The sequence below is a fragment of the Ailuropoda melanoleuca genome, chromosome 5 (genome assembly GCF_002007445.2).
Source record: "Ailuropoda melanoleuca isolate Jingjing chromosome 5, ASM200744v2, whole genome shotgun sequence".
Taxonomy (NCBI): Eukaryota; Metazoa; Chordata; class Mammalia; order Carnivora; family Ursidae; genus Ailuropoda; species Ailuropoda melanoleuca.
This window is the reverse complement of record NC_048222.1, coordinates 854,450-871,683: the sequence shown is the minus strand read 5'-3', so window position 1 is coordinate 871,683 and position 17,234 is coordinate 854,450. Positions and strand designations below refer to the sequence as shown.

At 46.7% G+C, this 17,234-nt stretch overlaps 2 protein-coding genes across 2 annotated transcripts; one reads left to right on the top strand and one right to left on the bottom strand.

The window, feature by feature from the left end:
- Positions 1–1,436: 1,436 nt before the first annotated feature.
- Positions 1,437–7,485, bottom strand: LOC100481141 (zinc finger protein with KRAB and SCAN domains 4). Its single transcript, XM_034660140.1, is given in 6 exon segments — positions 1,437–2,984; positions 3,878–3,947; positions 3,949–4,002; positions 4,973–5,055; positions 6,208–6,350; positions 6,821–7,485. Coding segments are annotated over 6 exon segments (1,650 nt in total). The 5' UTR covers positions 7,258–7,485; the 3' UTR covers positions 1,437–2,121.
- An 8,205-nt stretch (positions 7,486–15,690) lies between these two features.
- Positions 15,691–17,234, top strand: NKAPL (NFKB activating protein like). The gene has a single exon (XM_002930186.4). The coding sequence runs from the start codon at positions 15,792–15,794 to the stop codon at positions 17,001–17,003; it is 1,212 nt and encodes a 403-aa protein (XP_002930232.2). The 5' UTR covers positions 15,691–15,791; the 3' UTR covers positions 17,004–17,234.

The following is a 17,234-nucleotide window of genomic DNA, read 5'->3' as shown; positions in this document are numbered from 1 at the left end:
CCAGCAAAGTCATTTTTTAAGTTGAAATTACACAATACTGCCAGATAGATATTTTAATCACATCAGTGGCTCCCTGGTACTTACTGAATAAAATTTAAACTCACTCTGGCACTGAAGACCCCTACAATGTACCTATTTCAAACTTGCCTTAGTTACTGAATCTGACAAACTCTTTTAGTCTTCCCAGCTCTTTCACACATCACCTACCCATGTGATAACAGCTCACAGCCAGAAATAACCTCTTCCTCTCTGAAAACTACACCTTTCAGCTCACCATTCCCAAAGCATTTCTCCTGGCACTGTTCAATTATGTGTACTGAAGTATACTGAAACCCTATGCCCAAGCATGTATGTATGTGTGTATATGCCTTATCTTTCATTATCAGACATAGTAGGCACTTGGAAGTATTTTTCTACAATATTTCCTCCTATACACAGAAGTCTTTAAGACTGGCAAGGAGCAGAAAGAGTGGAGACATAGCGGTCCCTTGTTAATCCAGTAAATTACATGTGTATAATGCTTTCTGGCTTATAAAAAGCTTCCACGTACATTTCTCCCCATGACACAAATACCAAAGAAAAACGAACAGTGTTTAAGATCAAGGCCATTAGCCAATATTTAGGAAAAATAGAGAAAAGGAAATTGCTAGCTTTGTGGAAGTAACAAAAGATTAAGGAAATTTTAAAAGGCTAGAAAAGATTAAGTGGAGAGAGTCTGTAGAATTTTGCAAAGCTAAATAAGTTTTAAATTAGACAGCAGTGAGGGGAAATGAAGGCAATGAAAGACTGCAGGAAAGTGATGGAGAGCCCCAGTCTGCAGTCTCTAGTAAGCCTATGGTGCTTCAGAGTAGGAACCCAGAAAGGGTACTTGAGAGCACAGGGAACACTATGCTGGTGACTGAACAAAAACATGGCCCTGAGATCCATGAGAAATGGAATCCATTCTTGGGACAGCATGCTAAAGTTGGAAGTGGTGATATCAGAAGATGTCAGTCTTTGAAGAACTCAGTAGAAAGTGATTTGGGTGAAAACAGGATATATCACAAAATTCTTATTGTGGCTTCACATGTTATTTTTGATTGTGGAGTAGGATTCCAATGTAATTCTGAACAGATACATTTTCTCCTACTGCCCATCCTTGGACTCCCATCCTCATTGGCTGTCTCTGACCCTATTTTCCTATCCCGACCCAACCAACAGAGCAGTTCTGAAAACATGAAGGAAGCTTGTTATAAATATCTGGTGTGAATCCTCTAACCTGGAGGAAATTTAAGCCTTGCTAACATAAGCTGTGATTCAAGGTGGCTCTAAGTTAGGAGAGAAGGATACACATGGTGTCTTGGCAGTTTGTTAGGCTCAACATAACTAAAAGGTGATAAAGAAGCTGTTGAACATCACAGAATTTGTATTAAAATTCATAATCACTTTGATCTGACTTGATCAGTTCAGTTTTTATTTACCTGAATGTGAAAGCTTTCCCCCTAAAAGGTAGAAAATTAACGTGAACAAATGTAATTAACACTGACTGAAGAATGCAGTTATAAGGATGGAGGAGTCTCACCACGTCTGAACGATCAGCTGCTTAAGGCATTCTTCTACAAGTACTACGCTGGTGAAGAAATATGGATTCCCCCACCCCAACTCTGACAATCCTATGTACGTGGCAATAAATAAATACATGACTGACCCAGAATCTAGAACCTCAGAATATTAGACACAAACACAAGTGTCTTAGTTAGAAAGGCCTCAGAAATCTAGACCATATTAGATTTTCAGAGCCATCTTCGTCACCTCACTGGCATATTTAATAAATGTTTATAAGCACCTATATGCAAAGCACAGTGGGGAGTGTAAGACATCATGGATCTGACCAACTGATGGAGGATTCTTTATAGGCAAAATGGTCAGAGCAGCAGACCCCATCAGAGCCTTCTGCCAGGAGACTAATCATGATGCTGACTGGAGGTGGTTAGCCAGTCTGGAAGCCCATTTCAGTGCATCTAACACAAGATGATGGGAAGCGGTCGATAAAGCCCAGCCCAGTTTCTGTGGGCAGGAGGGGCTGTGCGTGGCTTCGGTTCGATGAGGAATGAGCACCAACCCTGCCACGTACGACGTGGGTCACTGTGACGGGATTTTTTTTCCGACGTGGCTCCTCCGGTGTTGAACAAGGTATGAGGTCCGGGTGAAGCCTTTTCCACAGGTGTCACACTGATAGGGTTTCTCACCAGTGTGGATTTTTTGGTGTTCAATAAGGCTTCTGTTGCGAGTGAAACTTCTCTCACACTCATTACATTTATAAGACACAGGAGCCTCGACATGTTCCCACCGGCCTTCCACCCTCCCCTGACTCTCCCAGGTCTCTCCACGTTCAGGATCCTGCGCGTTTTTATCGCCATGGATCCTCTGGTGTCTCAGGAGGTGTGAATTCCGCCGAAAAGCTTTGCCACACGTGCTGCACTGGTATGGCTTCTCCCCCGTGTGGATTTTGTGATGTTCCAGGAGGCTGCAGCTCTGGCTGAAGGTCTTTCCACAGTCCTCGCACTCATAGGGCTTCTCCCCAGTGTGGGTTCTCTGGTGTTTGATAAGGTTTGAACTGTGACTGAACACCTTGCCACATTCTTCACATTCATATGGTTTCTCACCAGTGTGGACTCTCTGATGGATGACGAGGGCAGAGCTCCCGATGAAGGTCTTGCCGCATTCCTCACATTCGTAGGGTTTCTCCCCAGTGTGGATTCTCCTGTGTTTAGTCAGGCCTGAACTCTGAGCAAAACTCTTTCCACATTCATGACAATAGTGCCGCCTACTTCCTGTGGCATTTCTCTGCTTTCTTGGTAACCTGTCCTCCTGTTCACCAGCTTCTGCACAAGCAGGAATCTGGGCAACGTCGTCACCCAGGTGGCACAGTATTTCCCCAGCCTCTTGTCCTGGATGTTTTTCATCTGGGGGCGGGTCCGTGATCTCAGCCTGCATGTCACCACCTGAAATAACAAGTGGCCAGACATGGTCAGTTATGCCCTGCCACAGAGTTCCACACACACTGGGGTGAGGATTTCCATGCAAGGATAAGGATGGGAATAAAGGGGGACAACGGGTGCTAGGGAGAAAGGAGACTGGAGAAGAGGCATGGGGCCACTGGAAGCAGGGTACACACTGGGAGTGGAGGAAGGTGGTGAGGACTGTGCTGGGGACATCCACAGAGGCTCTAAGTCCTAAGGACGAAGGCAGGGCCCTGCACTGGGGCTGGACACTAGGAGGACTGGACAGAAAGCAGCAGGAAGCAGGCAAGCGTAAGGACTTGTGAAACGTTCTGTAAGAAATGGGGCACACGGGAGCTTAGAAACTGCTCCCTAATCAGGGATACGAGCAGTCACTCTGGTCCCAGACAAGGTCTGGCTTCGGTGCTGACAGCTCTGAGCTGGAGCTCCCGCTGTACCGCCACAGAGCTGTGTGAGCTCAGACCAAGTCAGGATGTTCCTCCCCTGATCTCTCAGTAGCTCTGCCGTCCATTCCAGGTCACTTCTCGCTCTCACACTCTACGGTCCCATGGCCCATTTCCCGAGGAGGCCTCAGCTCTCCTCTGTCGAGGCCGGCAACGGGAAGGGGATCAGCACTGTGCACCTGCTGTGAGCGAGGCCTGTGCTGGGGGTTGCACCTGCTGCGTCCCACTTCACCTGACCAGAACGCTGGCAGAACAGGAAGGAGGCAAGGTCACAAGGGTTAAGGAGCTGGTCACACATGTGGTTAGGAGTTGGGGTTCAGAAACGGTGGCTCTGAATGCAAACAGTTCAAACAGCTTCTCACAGCCCTGTAGGTTCTGACCGACAAAGGAAGCCACGAACCCCTACGAGAAACCAGCACCCATCCGTCTTACCCAGGGGGGTCAGGCCGCCACAGTTCTCCTGCCTTTCATCTCTGTGGAAGCTCCCTTGAGGTGAATCCCAGCTGTGTCCATGCAGGGGAGAAAGCCAGGGCCACATCTTCCGTCTTCAGCAAGCCCTGAAACAGCACACGATCCCACCTAGTTCCTCTTCCCAAAGTCATGCCCACAGCTGGGCACAGGAGAGCGAATGTCCCCTCTAAAGGGGCTCTTCAAAAAGTCCAAGTGTGGCACACTGTATCTACTTAACCCTATCTCTCATATCTTTGTCAAAAATATATAACTTAATAGCTATAGGAAAGAAATATCACACACGTTAGGAAAAATACCTTCATATAAATATCTAAATAGTTCAGAACATAAAAGGGTTTGGAAAACAAGGACCAGTAGAGTGAAAGGAGGAGAAGCATATCCAAACCTTTTAAAATATTTGTGCTGTGCTTTGGCAGAGTGGCGGTGGGGGCTTATTTAATTAACGATTTTAAATATACAATGAAATCTAGATCTGAAGTGAGAAAAAAAAAACAGGGAAAACATAGATATTATAAGGCCTCAAACACTGAGATCTTCCAGCAGGATGTGAAAGACAGGTTAGGTATTAAAGTCCAGGTTAAGTAAAAAGCGTTCAGATTGTAGTATTAAAGTTCAGCCTAAAAGAATATGCCTCATCTATTCCTTCAAGTCTAAGTTCCCAGAGGGCACAGGCCATGTGTTTATAGGTCTAACAGCAGAATTTATGAATCTTTAAAAAACAAAGCTAAATCACCATCACAACAAAACGTTCAGTTTGTTTTTGTTCAATTGCTCTGCGGAAGAAGAAAACCCACTGATAAAGGAGCTGACCAAACAGATGGAGTATGAAGACTAGGGAATCAGCACCCCATGCCAGGAGTAAAACAGGAAAATTCTCGTAAGTGGGCACCAAAATAAAGGCAGATAACAGTAAGCAACCTTGGGATAGATGAGAAAACTCCCAACTCCATATGGATGTAGGATGAGGGAGGAGGAATGGGGAGAAAGGGACCTAAGGGGAAGCTCAACAGCAGTAAGGAGTGCTGGGGAGGGGGCTCCGAGGGGGCTCCAGCTCACCTGGGGCTCTGGGGGCAGCCTGGCAGCCACCACCGCGTCTCCTCTGCAGCGCCGTCCCGGGCCAAGCCCAGGAACCTGGAGAACTAGGAAGGAAAGACGCTCTGGATGAGATGGACCCTGGCCCCCAGCCTCCCTGGCCTGTGGATTCCAAGTTCAAAAACTGGGCTAGTAAATTCCTGCCAGGAAGTTCAGACAGAATGTGCTCCTTTTCCCAAAGCCTGGTCCCTACCAGCTCCAACCCTAGGGCCCAGAGAGGCGCGGTGTGCTCCTGCAGATACACAACATCAGCAGGCAGGCTCCTCGGGAGGAACGGTGACAGGAAAGCAACATTCAAAGAAAAAGATTTCCATTTGAAGACCTTTAGTCTTGAATTTTGCTGAGAGAATGGGTAAGAAGATTTCTGATGTTAAAAAAACTCTTTAGTAGCTCTTAGAGTGCTTCCGCTTTAGTTTTAAAAAACTAAGAGTCAGATGAGGCTAACCCCAGAAAGAAAAAAATGACGTCTGCTTGTATGGAATTTGCTCGGATTTGAGAGAAGTGAGGGGTGACTTCCGGTTTTCCTGGAAAAGCTGAACTTTGCAAAGGGACAGAGAACAAATTAGGTCAGAACCTCTGTGGAGAAATAAAGACTGCACGTTGGCCAGTGTGTCCCAGTGCTGTCTCGGGAATACGCCCAAACGTGCACAGCATATGGGGAACATCTGGGAACGTGGTGCTTTCCCATGGAGTGATTCTCACCGGGTCCTAGTTACAGACCAAGGGTTTAGAAGATTTATACTCGTCTGGGATATTATGGCTGGCTTTACATTTCTTGCCTTATATTCTTCACAGCACTTACCAATAACCGAAATTTCATCATTACTTTCTGTGCCATCTCCCCTTTTAATGTAAGCCCCAGTGAAGCAAGAAACCTGTCTTCCTGACAGCTCTGTCCCTGGTGCCAGAACACTGGCTACCACGTAGGGGTCTCCATAAATTCATGTTAGACTAATGGAGGTCACTGTGTTATTAAAAAATCAATTATTTCCAAACACCAATTTTAGTAGTCTTATTTACTAGGTCCAGGCTTGGTTAGGAAAGCTTCCCACCACTGTTTGAAATTTCCCTGTTGTCTCAGTCTCAAAGTAAAGTAGACCTGTGATGGGCACGTATAAAGCACCTGTCAACAGATCTGTCTTCTAAATGAAGCTGGATGACGTCTGTAGAATTCCAACGGCGCAGGAGATAACACTCACCTCTGTCTGCTGAGGCCTGGGATCCCAGACACTCGTGCTTGAGCAGAGGCTTCATTGGCTGGAACTGGGAACTCCATGGCCTCTGAGCTGGTGTCAGCACTGCCATCTTGCAACAGAGTAGCTGCCTCTGGACCACCTGGGCCCTGGAAGTCATTCATTTATTGATTCATCAAAACTTCTATTATGCTGGGGCACCTGGGTGGCATGCGGTTAAGCGTCTGCCTTGGCTCAGGGCGTGATCCTGGCATTATGGGATCAAGCCCCACATCAGGCTCCTCTGCTAGGAGCCTGCTTCTTCCTCTCCCACTCCCCCTGCTTGTGTTCCCTCTCTCGCTGGCTGTCTCTATCTCTGTCAAATAAATAAATAAAATCTTAAAAAAAACACAAACTTCTATTATGCTTTCTGTGTGCTAGTACTTTGTTTTCCAGGCGCTATTTCTAACAGCCTTATGAATACTAATTCACTGAACGCAGATAACAACTCTATGAGCTGAGTACTATTATTATCTGTATTTTTGTAATGAGCAAACGGAGGCCCAGAGTTGAAGCAACTTGCCCAAGGTTACCCAGCTATTAAGTGGTGATGCTAGGACTGGGGGTCAGGCAGAGGGACCCCTCTACCTGCGGCCCTGGCTCCTCCAGCTGCGTCTGCAAATACTCCAAGAGCACCACCGCCTCGTCCCCGCTCTCCGGCTGCTGCTCCCGCACCCAGGCCTGCAGGTCCCCCGGCAGGATGGTCAGGAACTGCTCCAGCACCAGCAGCTCCACGATCTGCTCCTTGCTGTGGGTCTCGGGCCGCAGCCAGCGTCGGCACAGCTCCCGGAGCCGGCTCAGCGCCTCCCGGGGCCCCTCGGCCTCGGGGTAGCGGAAGCCCCGGAAGCGCCGGCGCGAGCGCTCGGGGCCCGGGCTGTCCGGCGCGCCCGGCTCTGCAGCCGGCGCGGGGGCGTCGTCTTTCTCCACCTTCACCGTCAGGACCCCCGTCAGGAGCCCCGGCCGCTCCTCTGCAGCGTGGGCGTCCAGGGCCGCGCTGGCCGTCGACTCTCTGGCCATCCCGGGCCTCGCGCCAGCGAGCGGCTCTACTTTCCGGGCGGTTCCTCGAGCGTGGAGTCGCTACTGGCCGGCACGACTGCGGACCGCACGGGGCACGGCTTCCCCGCGGCCACAGTCCGGCCGCGCCGTCCTCCGCACCCGCCCCGAGGCCCGCAGCCAGTCTCCCCGCGGTGGACCGGCACCGGCTGGCGCCTTTGCCGCGGGAGCGAGCGAAGCCCAAGCACCGGAAGCCGGGCACCGGAAGCCGGGGGCCCGCGCCACTTCCGCGGCTCTCTAGGACGCGCCTCTCGGTGGCGGCCCCGAGTTAACCCTTCAGCGGCCGGGCCCGCCGCGGGACCGTCCTCACCCGGGGCAAGAAGGAAGAAGGCGCGGCCGGCTCTGTAGAGGAAATAAGACCTTCCCTTTAAATCCCGGGGCTCTGATGCAAGCTTGGCCAAGGAGCGGGCATGCGTCGGACGCTAACGTTCAGGAGGCCGGCTTCCTCGGCGTTCTGAGAGCTCTGGCAGGAGGGCCTGCAAAAGAAGCCGGAGCCGTCACCAGGCTGGCGCCCGCTTGGAAAAAGACAGTGGCTGCCCCCTGGTCCTTGCCTGTCTCCAGCTGTCACTCTTTCCTGCCGGAAGAAAGCCTTCCTTATCCCTGTCTCTAGGCCGCTTCCATTCATCCTTACCACACTGTAGGCAGCAAACCGCCCGCAAAGCCATTCCGACCCCTCCAGCCGAATTAACTAGAAGTCCCCAACCTCCCCACCAGTTACCACTTTCCATTTTCCGGGGCCTCCTCTCAGCAGCCTTCTTATGCAGCGCCCTACTTCGGGGAACTCTGGTGTCCCTGGCTTTGGGACCCTCCTCTCTCCTCTCTTCTCGTATCTTCCCAGTTCCCATTCAGAGTCTCGCTCAGTGAGTAGATCCACAGACTCTGAAGCCAGGTTACCGGGGTTTATAATCCAGGCTTCATTTACCGCTTACTAGTTGGGTGACCTCGGTTAACTACTTAACCTCTCTGTGCCTGACTTTCCCAATCTTAACTGGGGGTAGTAAGAGCAGATAGGGATGTTGCGAGCAGTAAGTGAGATTTTTTTGCCTAAGTTCTTGGAATAATGGCTGACCGATAGTAAGCTAGGCCTTCACTAAAGTGGAAGGAAACCCTGAGATTCCTTTGAGCCAGAGGGGACTAGACTTAAGCCAGAAGTGACAGTAGTTATTTTGTTGGACTAAGATGTCAGTAAGTCCCCTTTCTACTTAGTGGAATGCAAGTTTGGTAGAAGTTTATTAAGGAAAAATACCATGCTGGTACCTTCCTGAGTTTTTATTCCTCAGTCTATCCCTCTGCAGTTCAAAGGGTAACAAGCAAGGAATAGAACTGAAGAAAATGAGAGGTCCCAAATGCTGTACAAATGAAAACCACTAGAAAATATTTTTCTCTTGATGAGCTGCCACAAGAGGTACAAGGCACTGCCATGAAGTATTGTTGGCAAAATAAGTGAAGCTGACTCGAATTAAGTTTCTAGATCCTAATAGTTGCATATAGGTGAGATTCAGAAGCAAGTTAACATTTTCCACACTGCACAGCACATTAGAATTATTGGGGGGGGGGCGTTAAAACATCCTGATATCTTGGTTGCAACCAAGATCAATTAAATCAGAATGTTGAAGGATGGAACTCAGGTATGCATAACTATAAAATTATCCCAGGTAATTGCGATATGCAGGTACGTTTGAGAATTAATGAGTTAAATGATACTTAAGCAATAAATAAAATTCAGAATGTGGGATATTCCATAGGACAGAAGAACCCGGATCCTCAGCAAAATAAATGGCACTTTTTGAAAAGGCAGCAGAGAAAAGGAAACCGTTTTAGGTTAAAGGAGACCAAATAGATGTATCAGCCAAATGCAATGTAAACCTTATTTGGAAACTGATCAGAACAAAACAGCTGTAAAAAACACATTTGGGACAACTGGAAAAACTAAAACACAATGACTTAAGGACTTACTATCAATTTAGTTGTAATGATATTTTGGTTATGTGAAGGAAAAAAGTCCTCATTTGTTAGAAATTTATACTGAAGTACTTGTGGATGTACTGATATAATGTCTGGCTTTGCTTTAAAATACTCAGAACGAGGGGCGCCTGGGTGGCTCAGTTGAGCCTCAGACTCTTGATCTCAGCTCAGGCCTTAAGCTTTGAGTTTGGGTCCTGTGTTGGGCTCCCTGCTCAGCGGGGAGCCTGCTTCTCCCTCTTTTTCTGTGCCTCCCCTCCCCGGCCACTTGTGCTCTCTCTCAAATAAATAAGTAAAACCTTTAAAAAAAATAACTCCCATTCCCCCGAGATATATACATATACAGGTAGAGGTCACTATTCGCTGTAGACATATTGGAACCCCTGCACTGCTTTACCTGTTGAGGAGCGGTCACCCTGCTGCCAGAGAAGGTGAAAGAATGATAGTACGGCTATACGACCTTTTAAAGATATGATCAACTTTTTAAAAAGATTTTATTTTGGGGCGCCTGGGTGGCACAGCGGTTAAGCGTCTGCCTTCGGCTCAGGGCGTGATCCCGGTGTTGTGGGATCGAGCCCCACATCAGGCTCTACCGCTATGAGCCTGCTTCTTCCTCTCCCACTCCCCCTGCTTGTGTTCCCTCTGTCACTGGCTGTCTCTGTCTCTGTCGGATAAATAAATAAAACCTTTAAAAAAAAAAGATTTTATTTTTTAAGTATCTCTACATCCAACATGGGGCTCGAACTCACAACCCTGAGACCAAGAGCCCCATGCTGACTGAGCCAGCCAGGTGCCCCGATATTATCAGCTTTTAAAGACCCCCAGAAACTGAAAGACTCACTTCTCTGCTGAGCATAGAGAAATTTAGGGGCTGCTCAAGTTCCCCATCTAGTTGGTAGCAAAGTTAGCACTAAAAGCTTTGTTAGTCAGAGCTTCAGTTATCCAGTGAAATTTTTACCCACTATTGTTTCTCATGAACTCATGAACAGTGCCTGTCACGTATACTATTCATCAGTCACTGTACAGTAAGGGTTACTCTCTCAGCTCGGGCAGTTTAGAGTCCCATGAATAAGAGTGGAATTTCAGTCATACTTGAGGAAGCAGATTCAGGAGAGTAGAAAATGGAATTTGAGAACACTGGAGAGAAGTACATGACACCAAGCTCTTATGTTTCCCCATTATATTCACTATGTTGAAAACTATAAGTAGGTATCTTTGATTTAACTCTGAGGTCTCTAAAAGCCCCTCAGATGGTATGTTTCTTCTTGTTTATTGCTTAAAGACATAAAACTTAATCCTAACACACCTTAATGGTAATATTAAGATCAAATTAACTGTCTAAGTAACAGTTGAGATGTGGCTATAACTGTTAGAGGCAGGTCTGACCTTGTTAGGCATCAGTATATAGAAATCTTCAGAACAATGGAGAAGAAACAATTCTCCAGTCTGCACAGAAACCATAAAAATGCCCACATCTTAGGTATTTTGCCATCCTTTGTATTACGGGAATCAACCATATAGCTTCTCGCGAAACTGTTAGAACATAAACTGTGTACAGTTCCAAAATTATACAGTATTTTTTCTAATTCTGTATCCTCTGTATGAGACTATAGATGATTCAACAGAATTTCTTTTATATGTTGCATCAGGAAAAATAGGATGCTCCTTTGTCTACACCTAATGTTTTTTTATTTTTTTTATTTTTTTATTTATTTGACAGAGATAGAGACAGCCAGCGAGAGAAGAACACAAGCAGGGGGAGTGGGAGAGGAAGAAGCAGGCTCTCAGCAGAGGAGCCTGATGTGGGGCTCGATCCCATAACGCCGGGATCACACCCTGAGCCGAAGGCAGACGCTTAACCACTGTGCCACCCAGGCGCCCCAACACCTAATGTTTTTAGCGCTGGGAGTAGGGTGAGGTGAGAGAGGCACTTAGGTCACAGAATTTAAGAGAGTGGATGTGTCCTTAAATTTGGGCCCTCAGTGCCTTTCTCTCGCCTCACCCTAGTCCTGGCTCTGTATTGATACAACGTTAGAGTCCATTAAGCATGTTTATATTTCTCTCCTCTGACCCTTCCAGTGTGGAGGAAGTGGCATTGCTAGGAGTCTCCCTCATATCTCTTCACACTCCATTCCTAACTTCCACTAGCAGTCTCTTTCCTAGAAACTGCAGGTTTAAGCAAGAGTCTTGTTTCCACAGTGAGAGGGTCCCCGATTAATTCCTTCATCCAGTTGTGTTTATTTGATTTCATACCAGATACAAAGTCGAGTTTGGGAGAAATCACAAAAGAAATGGAAAGTGTGGTTCTTGACCTTGTGATGCCTGGAAATGTATCAGGGAGAAAGTAAAAGGCAAAACCTAAAAATACAGAAAGTAACACTACAAAATGATAATGTGCAGACAGGAAGTTGAATACAGCTTTAAAACTGCTGTAGGGCTGTCTCTTCAACAGCGTAGCGGGTAGGGGCTCTGGCCCAGGCACAGTCCACCCTTCACGAAATCACAAAGAAGAGAAAATACATTTACAATACTGCATGTACATTTATTGTAAAAACTGCCCCAGACTGTGGGCAGTGCTCTTCCCGGGTGATGTTCCCCCACCTGGAGGCTTGGGCTCAGCAGCTGACACCTGCCAGCAGGTGCAACACCCCCCGCCCGCTTTGGGCCTGGGCATGACGACCCAGTGGGCAGTCCTGGGGCTCTGGGGGCTGCTGAGGTCCTCAGAGGGGAGTAGTCCTCCCGTGAAGACTGGGGTGTTCAGTTGTAAATAAATAAATGCCTTGAGACTTTTGCTGCCAACTCTTAAAAATAAAAAAAAGCGGGGTACCGGTGGACCCCTACAGTTCAAACCCATGTTGTTCAAGGATCAGCTGTTCTTCATTTAGCCCCATTGCATCTGCTTTTATCTGGGGTGGTGGTAAGAAACACAGGTTGTAGTCATAATAGAAGTGTTTGTTTCCTCTTTGCGACATAAGTTTAGGCGACCTTGGGCATATCCAGTAAGCTAACCCTTGTAGAAACACCCCTTAAAATGTCAATCAGAGCACTCTGTGCAAACACATATGTGAGCAGCTGGAAGGTACTGTCAGGTAGTGTAAGTCTCATTAGTAAGTGCCTTTGTTGTCACTTGTGAGGAAGGGTCACTAAATATTTGTAAAGGCAGCAAGTATGAAGTAATTTGGAGGGATGTTTAATTCCAGCTTGCCCTCAGAGTTCTAAATAATTTGCTTGTTAGGAATTTCTTACTAATAAGTATAGATTGTGACAAACTAATGTTATATGCGTTCTGATGAGATACCACAGGAAGTATATTTCACCTGTGTGATCTGCCAAACAGAACTACCCTAAGTGTAATCACGAGGAGAGGAAATTATCAGATAAATTCAACCTGTCGGACATTTTACAAAACATCACCCTGGACTCTGCAAAACTGTGTCAAATAATTTTTAAAAAGTGGAAGTGAGAGTGTAGGCAGAGAAACTGTTCTCCATTAAATAGACCAAGGAGTAATCACAATCAAATGCAATGCATGAACCTTGATTGGATTTTTAATCCATTCTTAAGGACATTATAGAAACAATTGAGGAATTTTGAACGTATCCTACATATTAGAAAACACCACCTAATATTTAATAATAATATTAAAGTTCTTAAGAGTAAAGATGGCATGTGGTTGTGAAGGAAAATGTCCTTAGACATCGATGACTGAAGTATTTAGGAGTGAAGCATCATACCGTCTGACTTTCCTTCAACTGAGTAAAAAACACAGTCTTGACAATTAGTGAATCTAGGTGAAGGATATACAGGTGTTTAACTTTTCTGTAGATTTGGAAGCTTTTAAAACAAAAATTTGGGGGTAATTTATGGAAAACAATTTTGAGAAATTTTGAGAAAGATAGTAATTTCATTTTAGCTGAGCTTTCAACACCTGGTGTTTTTCTTAATGATGAGAATGTATTGCTATTTCAAAAACTACCTATTTTTTTTAAAGATTTATTTATTTATTTGAGAGAGAGCACATGCACGTGCAAAGCAGGGGTAGGGGCAGAGGGAGAGGGAGAAAGAAAATCCTCAAGTGGACTCCCCACTGAGCGTGGAACCCAACACAGGGTTTGATCCCAGGACCTGAGATCACCACCTGAGCTGAATTCAAGAGTTGGCCACCTAACCAACTGAGCCACCCAGCCCCCAAAACTACCAATTTTTTTTAAGATCTTCAAGTACATTTTTGTGCTCTATCTGAATATTTGCTCATCTATAAATAAAATTAATAAAATCCCCTCCCCTGAAAAAGGTATGGTAGGCATTTATTTTTATTCCTATCAGCGTATTTTTTGTACCACTGCTTTGTCTAATAAGTCAGGGGTCAACAAACTACTGTCTACAGACCAAGATTGGCCCACTGCCTGTTTTTGTATGGCGTGAGCAGGAAATTATTTTACATTTTCAAATTATTGAGGAAAAATCAGAAGAATAATAAGTTTGTGATGTAAAAATTGCAGAAATTCAAATTTCAGTGTCTATAAACAGTTTTATTAGAACAATTCATGTTCATTTACATATTATCTATGGCTGTGTTTGCCCTGCAATGGTAGAACCCCGAGTAAGCAAAATGTTATTCCTCAATTTTTTTATCCTTCCCATTAGAAGGCCTGTATTACAAAAAAATGTATTATTACTTTAAGCAAAATTACTTTTTCATTGAATTTCTAGTCAAATACTATAATAATTTATTTTCTTTCTTTAAAAAACTTAAATGTTACATTATCAGTTTGGGAAGACAAAGAGTAAAAATGGAGCAAAGTGATCAAAAGACAATTTCAGAGACAGAATAAATATGGCCCATTTAAATGCCTGCCTAGCCCTGGTGGTTGTTGCCGGAGTGCTGATTCTAAGCCTCCGAATAAGTGGTAGTTTAAAATCTCCTCCAACTTCAACATGTCCCAGGGAGAGAGTTTGGTGACTTCAGAGAAGACCTGGTGACAATACTTGGAATGCACAGTCTTGAGCCTATTGCAAAGATGCAAAATCAGCAGGATGTTCAACTGCTTGCCCAAGGGGTGAAGATCAGAGGTCTTGTAACCACTGTAACACTCCAGGGTAGGAGCCCAGTGTCTGAACTTCTTCAGTAGAGGGTCAGGAGGAAGGGGTCGGCAGCTACCTTGGAGGCCCTCTCCCGGATATATTCCTATTCCTGCAGAGTCATCTCACGGATGGAGGATAAGGTCAGTGTCTTCATGCTGGCATGGAGATACCTAGCATATCTGCATAGGAAGTGATAAGCAATGGGAATGTGGATATCAAGTTGCTGACTTCCATGGTGAGCATCTCATCCTGCTGATACATATCCAGAAATCTAATTTGATCCTATTCAATTTAATTTCCCCACTTTACTGTTCAGAGTCCTAGCATCAGGAAAGCACTATTTCTAAATTCTGACTTAGCTTTTCTGTCACTTTACGAGTCTGTCAAATAACTGAGAAGGTCAACTACACCATAGAGAACTAAGATGATGGTATGCCTACACACATTTTAAGAGCAAAGGAAAATTATCTTGCATGAAATGCTGACCATTTCAGACAGTGAACAAACTGTGTGCAGAAAGTGGTTCCCAACCACAGAATTGCTGGAGAAATTAACCAGATTAGGAGACATCTACAAGACTGGATTGGATGCTTCCCTGCGTTTCACGGGTAGAAAAGTCTGTATTTAAGAATTAAAATTGTCTGGGGCGCCTGGGTGGCACAGCGGTTAAGCGTCTGCCTTCAGCTCAGGGCGTGATCCCGACGTTATGGGATCGAGCCCCACATCGGGCTCTTCCTCTATGAGCCTGCTTCTTCCTCTCCCACTCCCCCTGCTTGTGTTCCCTCTCTTGCTGGCTGTCTCTATCTCTGTCGAATAAATAAATTTAAAAATCTTAAAAAAAAAAATTTAAGAATTAAAATTGTAACTCTGGCCTTCACTTGGCTCAGAGGCTGAGCTTAAACTTCGATTCCGAGGGAAGTTCTGGCTCTTGCTTCCAGTAGGCACATGTGGGGTTTGCAATTCACTAGTAGAAATATTTCCGCCGTGAAGATGGTGGACAGGTTCCCTTCTAAGGGAGCAACAAAAGGAGGGTGGGAAGTAGGGAACCTCCACCAAGGGGCAATGATAAAGAGGGCCGAAGGGAGCACGGAGGAGCGAAGGGTATCAAGACGGTTGAAGGCGAATATCCAAGCAGCGTAGAAGACGTTTGAACAGCAGAGGGGGTCACTGGAGCAAAATCCTTTCGTGCGCCCCAAGGGCTCAGGGCACAGACGCAGACCTAACCACAAGCGCGGCCTCGCCTCTCCACGCACTGCCCCGAGACGCCTCCAGCGCCGGCGTTTCCGTCCCCGCCCGCGCGCACTGCGTCCTCGCCTAGCAACCCGCCGGAAGCGGAAGTCGCGGCGGAACCGTTGCGGACACGCCGGCTTGGGCGGGGAGTGCCGGCCCGCCTCTGTCTCTGCGGTAACTGCCCGGCCTCGGTCCTTTGGTGGGCGGTGAGGGCGTGGCTCATGGCCCCGGTGTCCCGGTCCCGCTCTCCCGAGGACACCGTGGGCTCTCGGAGGTGGCGACGCAGCTCGTCGGGGAGCCCCCCGTCCGCGCAGGCCAGCCGCTCCCCGTGGGGAGGTCGTGCCCGCTCTCACTCCCGCGGCCGCGAGGGCCTCAGGCCTCCGTGGGGAGGGTCGGGCGTTGGCGCCCCTTGGCCGCTTGGCCGCTCTCGAGAGCAGGCCCCCGGGTCCCGCAACTACGCATTCTCGTTCTCTTCCGTCTACTATGGCGGGTACCGCTACCATCACCACCACTATGCGGGCGACCGGCAGTGGGCGGAAGAATACGAGAAGGACAAGGAGGAGAGCTATCGGCAGAGGCGGCTGAAAGAGAGAGAAAGGATTGGGGAGTTGGGAGCTCCTGAGGTGTGGGGGCTGTCTCCAAAGTTTCCTGAGCCGGATTCTGATGAGCACACCCCCGTGGAGGATGACGAGGTGAAGACTCAGAAGAGCAGCAGTTCAGACTCCAGCTCCGAAGAAAAAAGGAAGAAGACCAGTCGTTCAAAAAGCAAGAAAAAAAGAAATAAAAAGTCCAAAAGGAAACACAGGAAGTATTCAGATAACAGTGATGGGAATTCAGACTCCGACACTGATTCTAGCTCTGATGATGATAAAAAGAGAGCCAAAAAAGCCAAGAAGAAGGAAAAGAAAAAGAAACACAGGGGGAAAAAAACCAAGAAAAAGAAGAATAAGAAGACTAAAAAAGAATCCAGTGACTCAAGCTTTAAAGATTCTGAAGGGGAGTTTCCGGAAGATACCTGGATTGAGCAGTCAAAGATTGCACATACCATGGATCTGATAGGTCCAGAAGCGCCTATAATACACACCTCCCAAGATGAGAAACCTTTGAACTATGGCCATGCTCTGCTCCCAGGTGAAGGTGCAGCAATGGCTGAGTATGTAAAAGCTGGAAAGCGAATCCCACGAAGAGGTGAAATTGGGCTGACGAGTGAAGAGATTGCTTCGTTTGAATGTTCAGGTTATGTTATGAGTGGTAGCAGGCATCGTAGAATGGAGGCTGTACGACTGCGTAAAGAGAACCAGATCTACAGTGCTGATGAGAAGAGAGCCCTTGCATCCTTTAACCAGGAAGAGAGACGGAAGAGAGAGAATAAGATTCTAGCCAGTTTCCGAGAGATGGTGTACAGAAAGACAAAAGGGAAAGATGACAAGTAAGGACTTTGTTTTTCAGCAGGATTTCTAACAACCTTATATGACCAAAATGGTGTGAAAAGACTTCATGGTGCTACTATACCTACTATGTTAGAAAGTCCTTCAAGAAAAAGCTGCTGTTTGAGATCTCTTTAACAATTTGTTATTTTTAACTTAATGTGGGCACGTGGCTTAACAAATATTCAAATACTACAGTTGGAGAGTTAATAAAAGGTTTTTAATCCTAGTCCCTGA

What these genes read in the sequence shown, in the direction of transcription:
- NKAPL (XM_002930186.4), top strand. Translation starts at nt 15,792, where the DNA reads ATGGCCCCGGTGTCCCGGTCCCGCTCTCCCGAGGACACCGTGGGCTCT.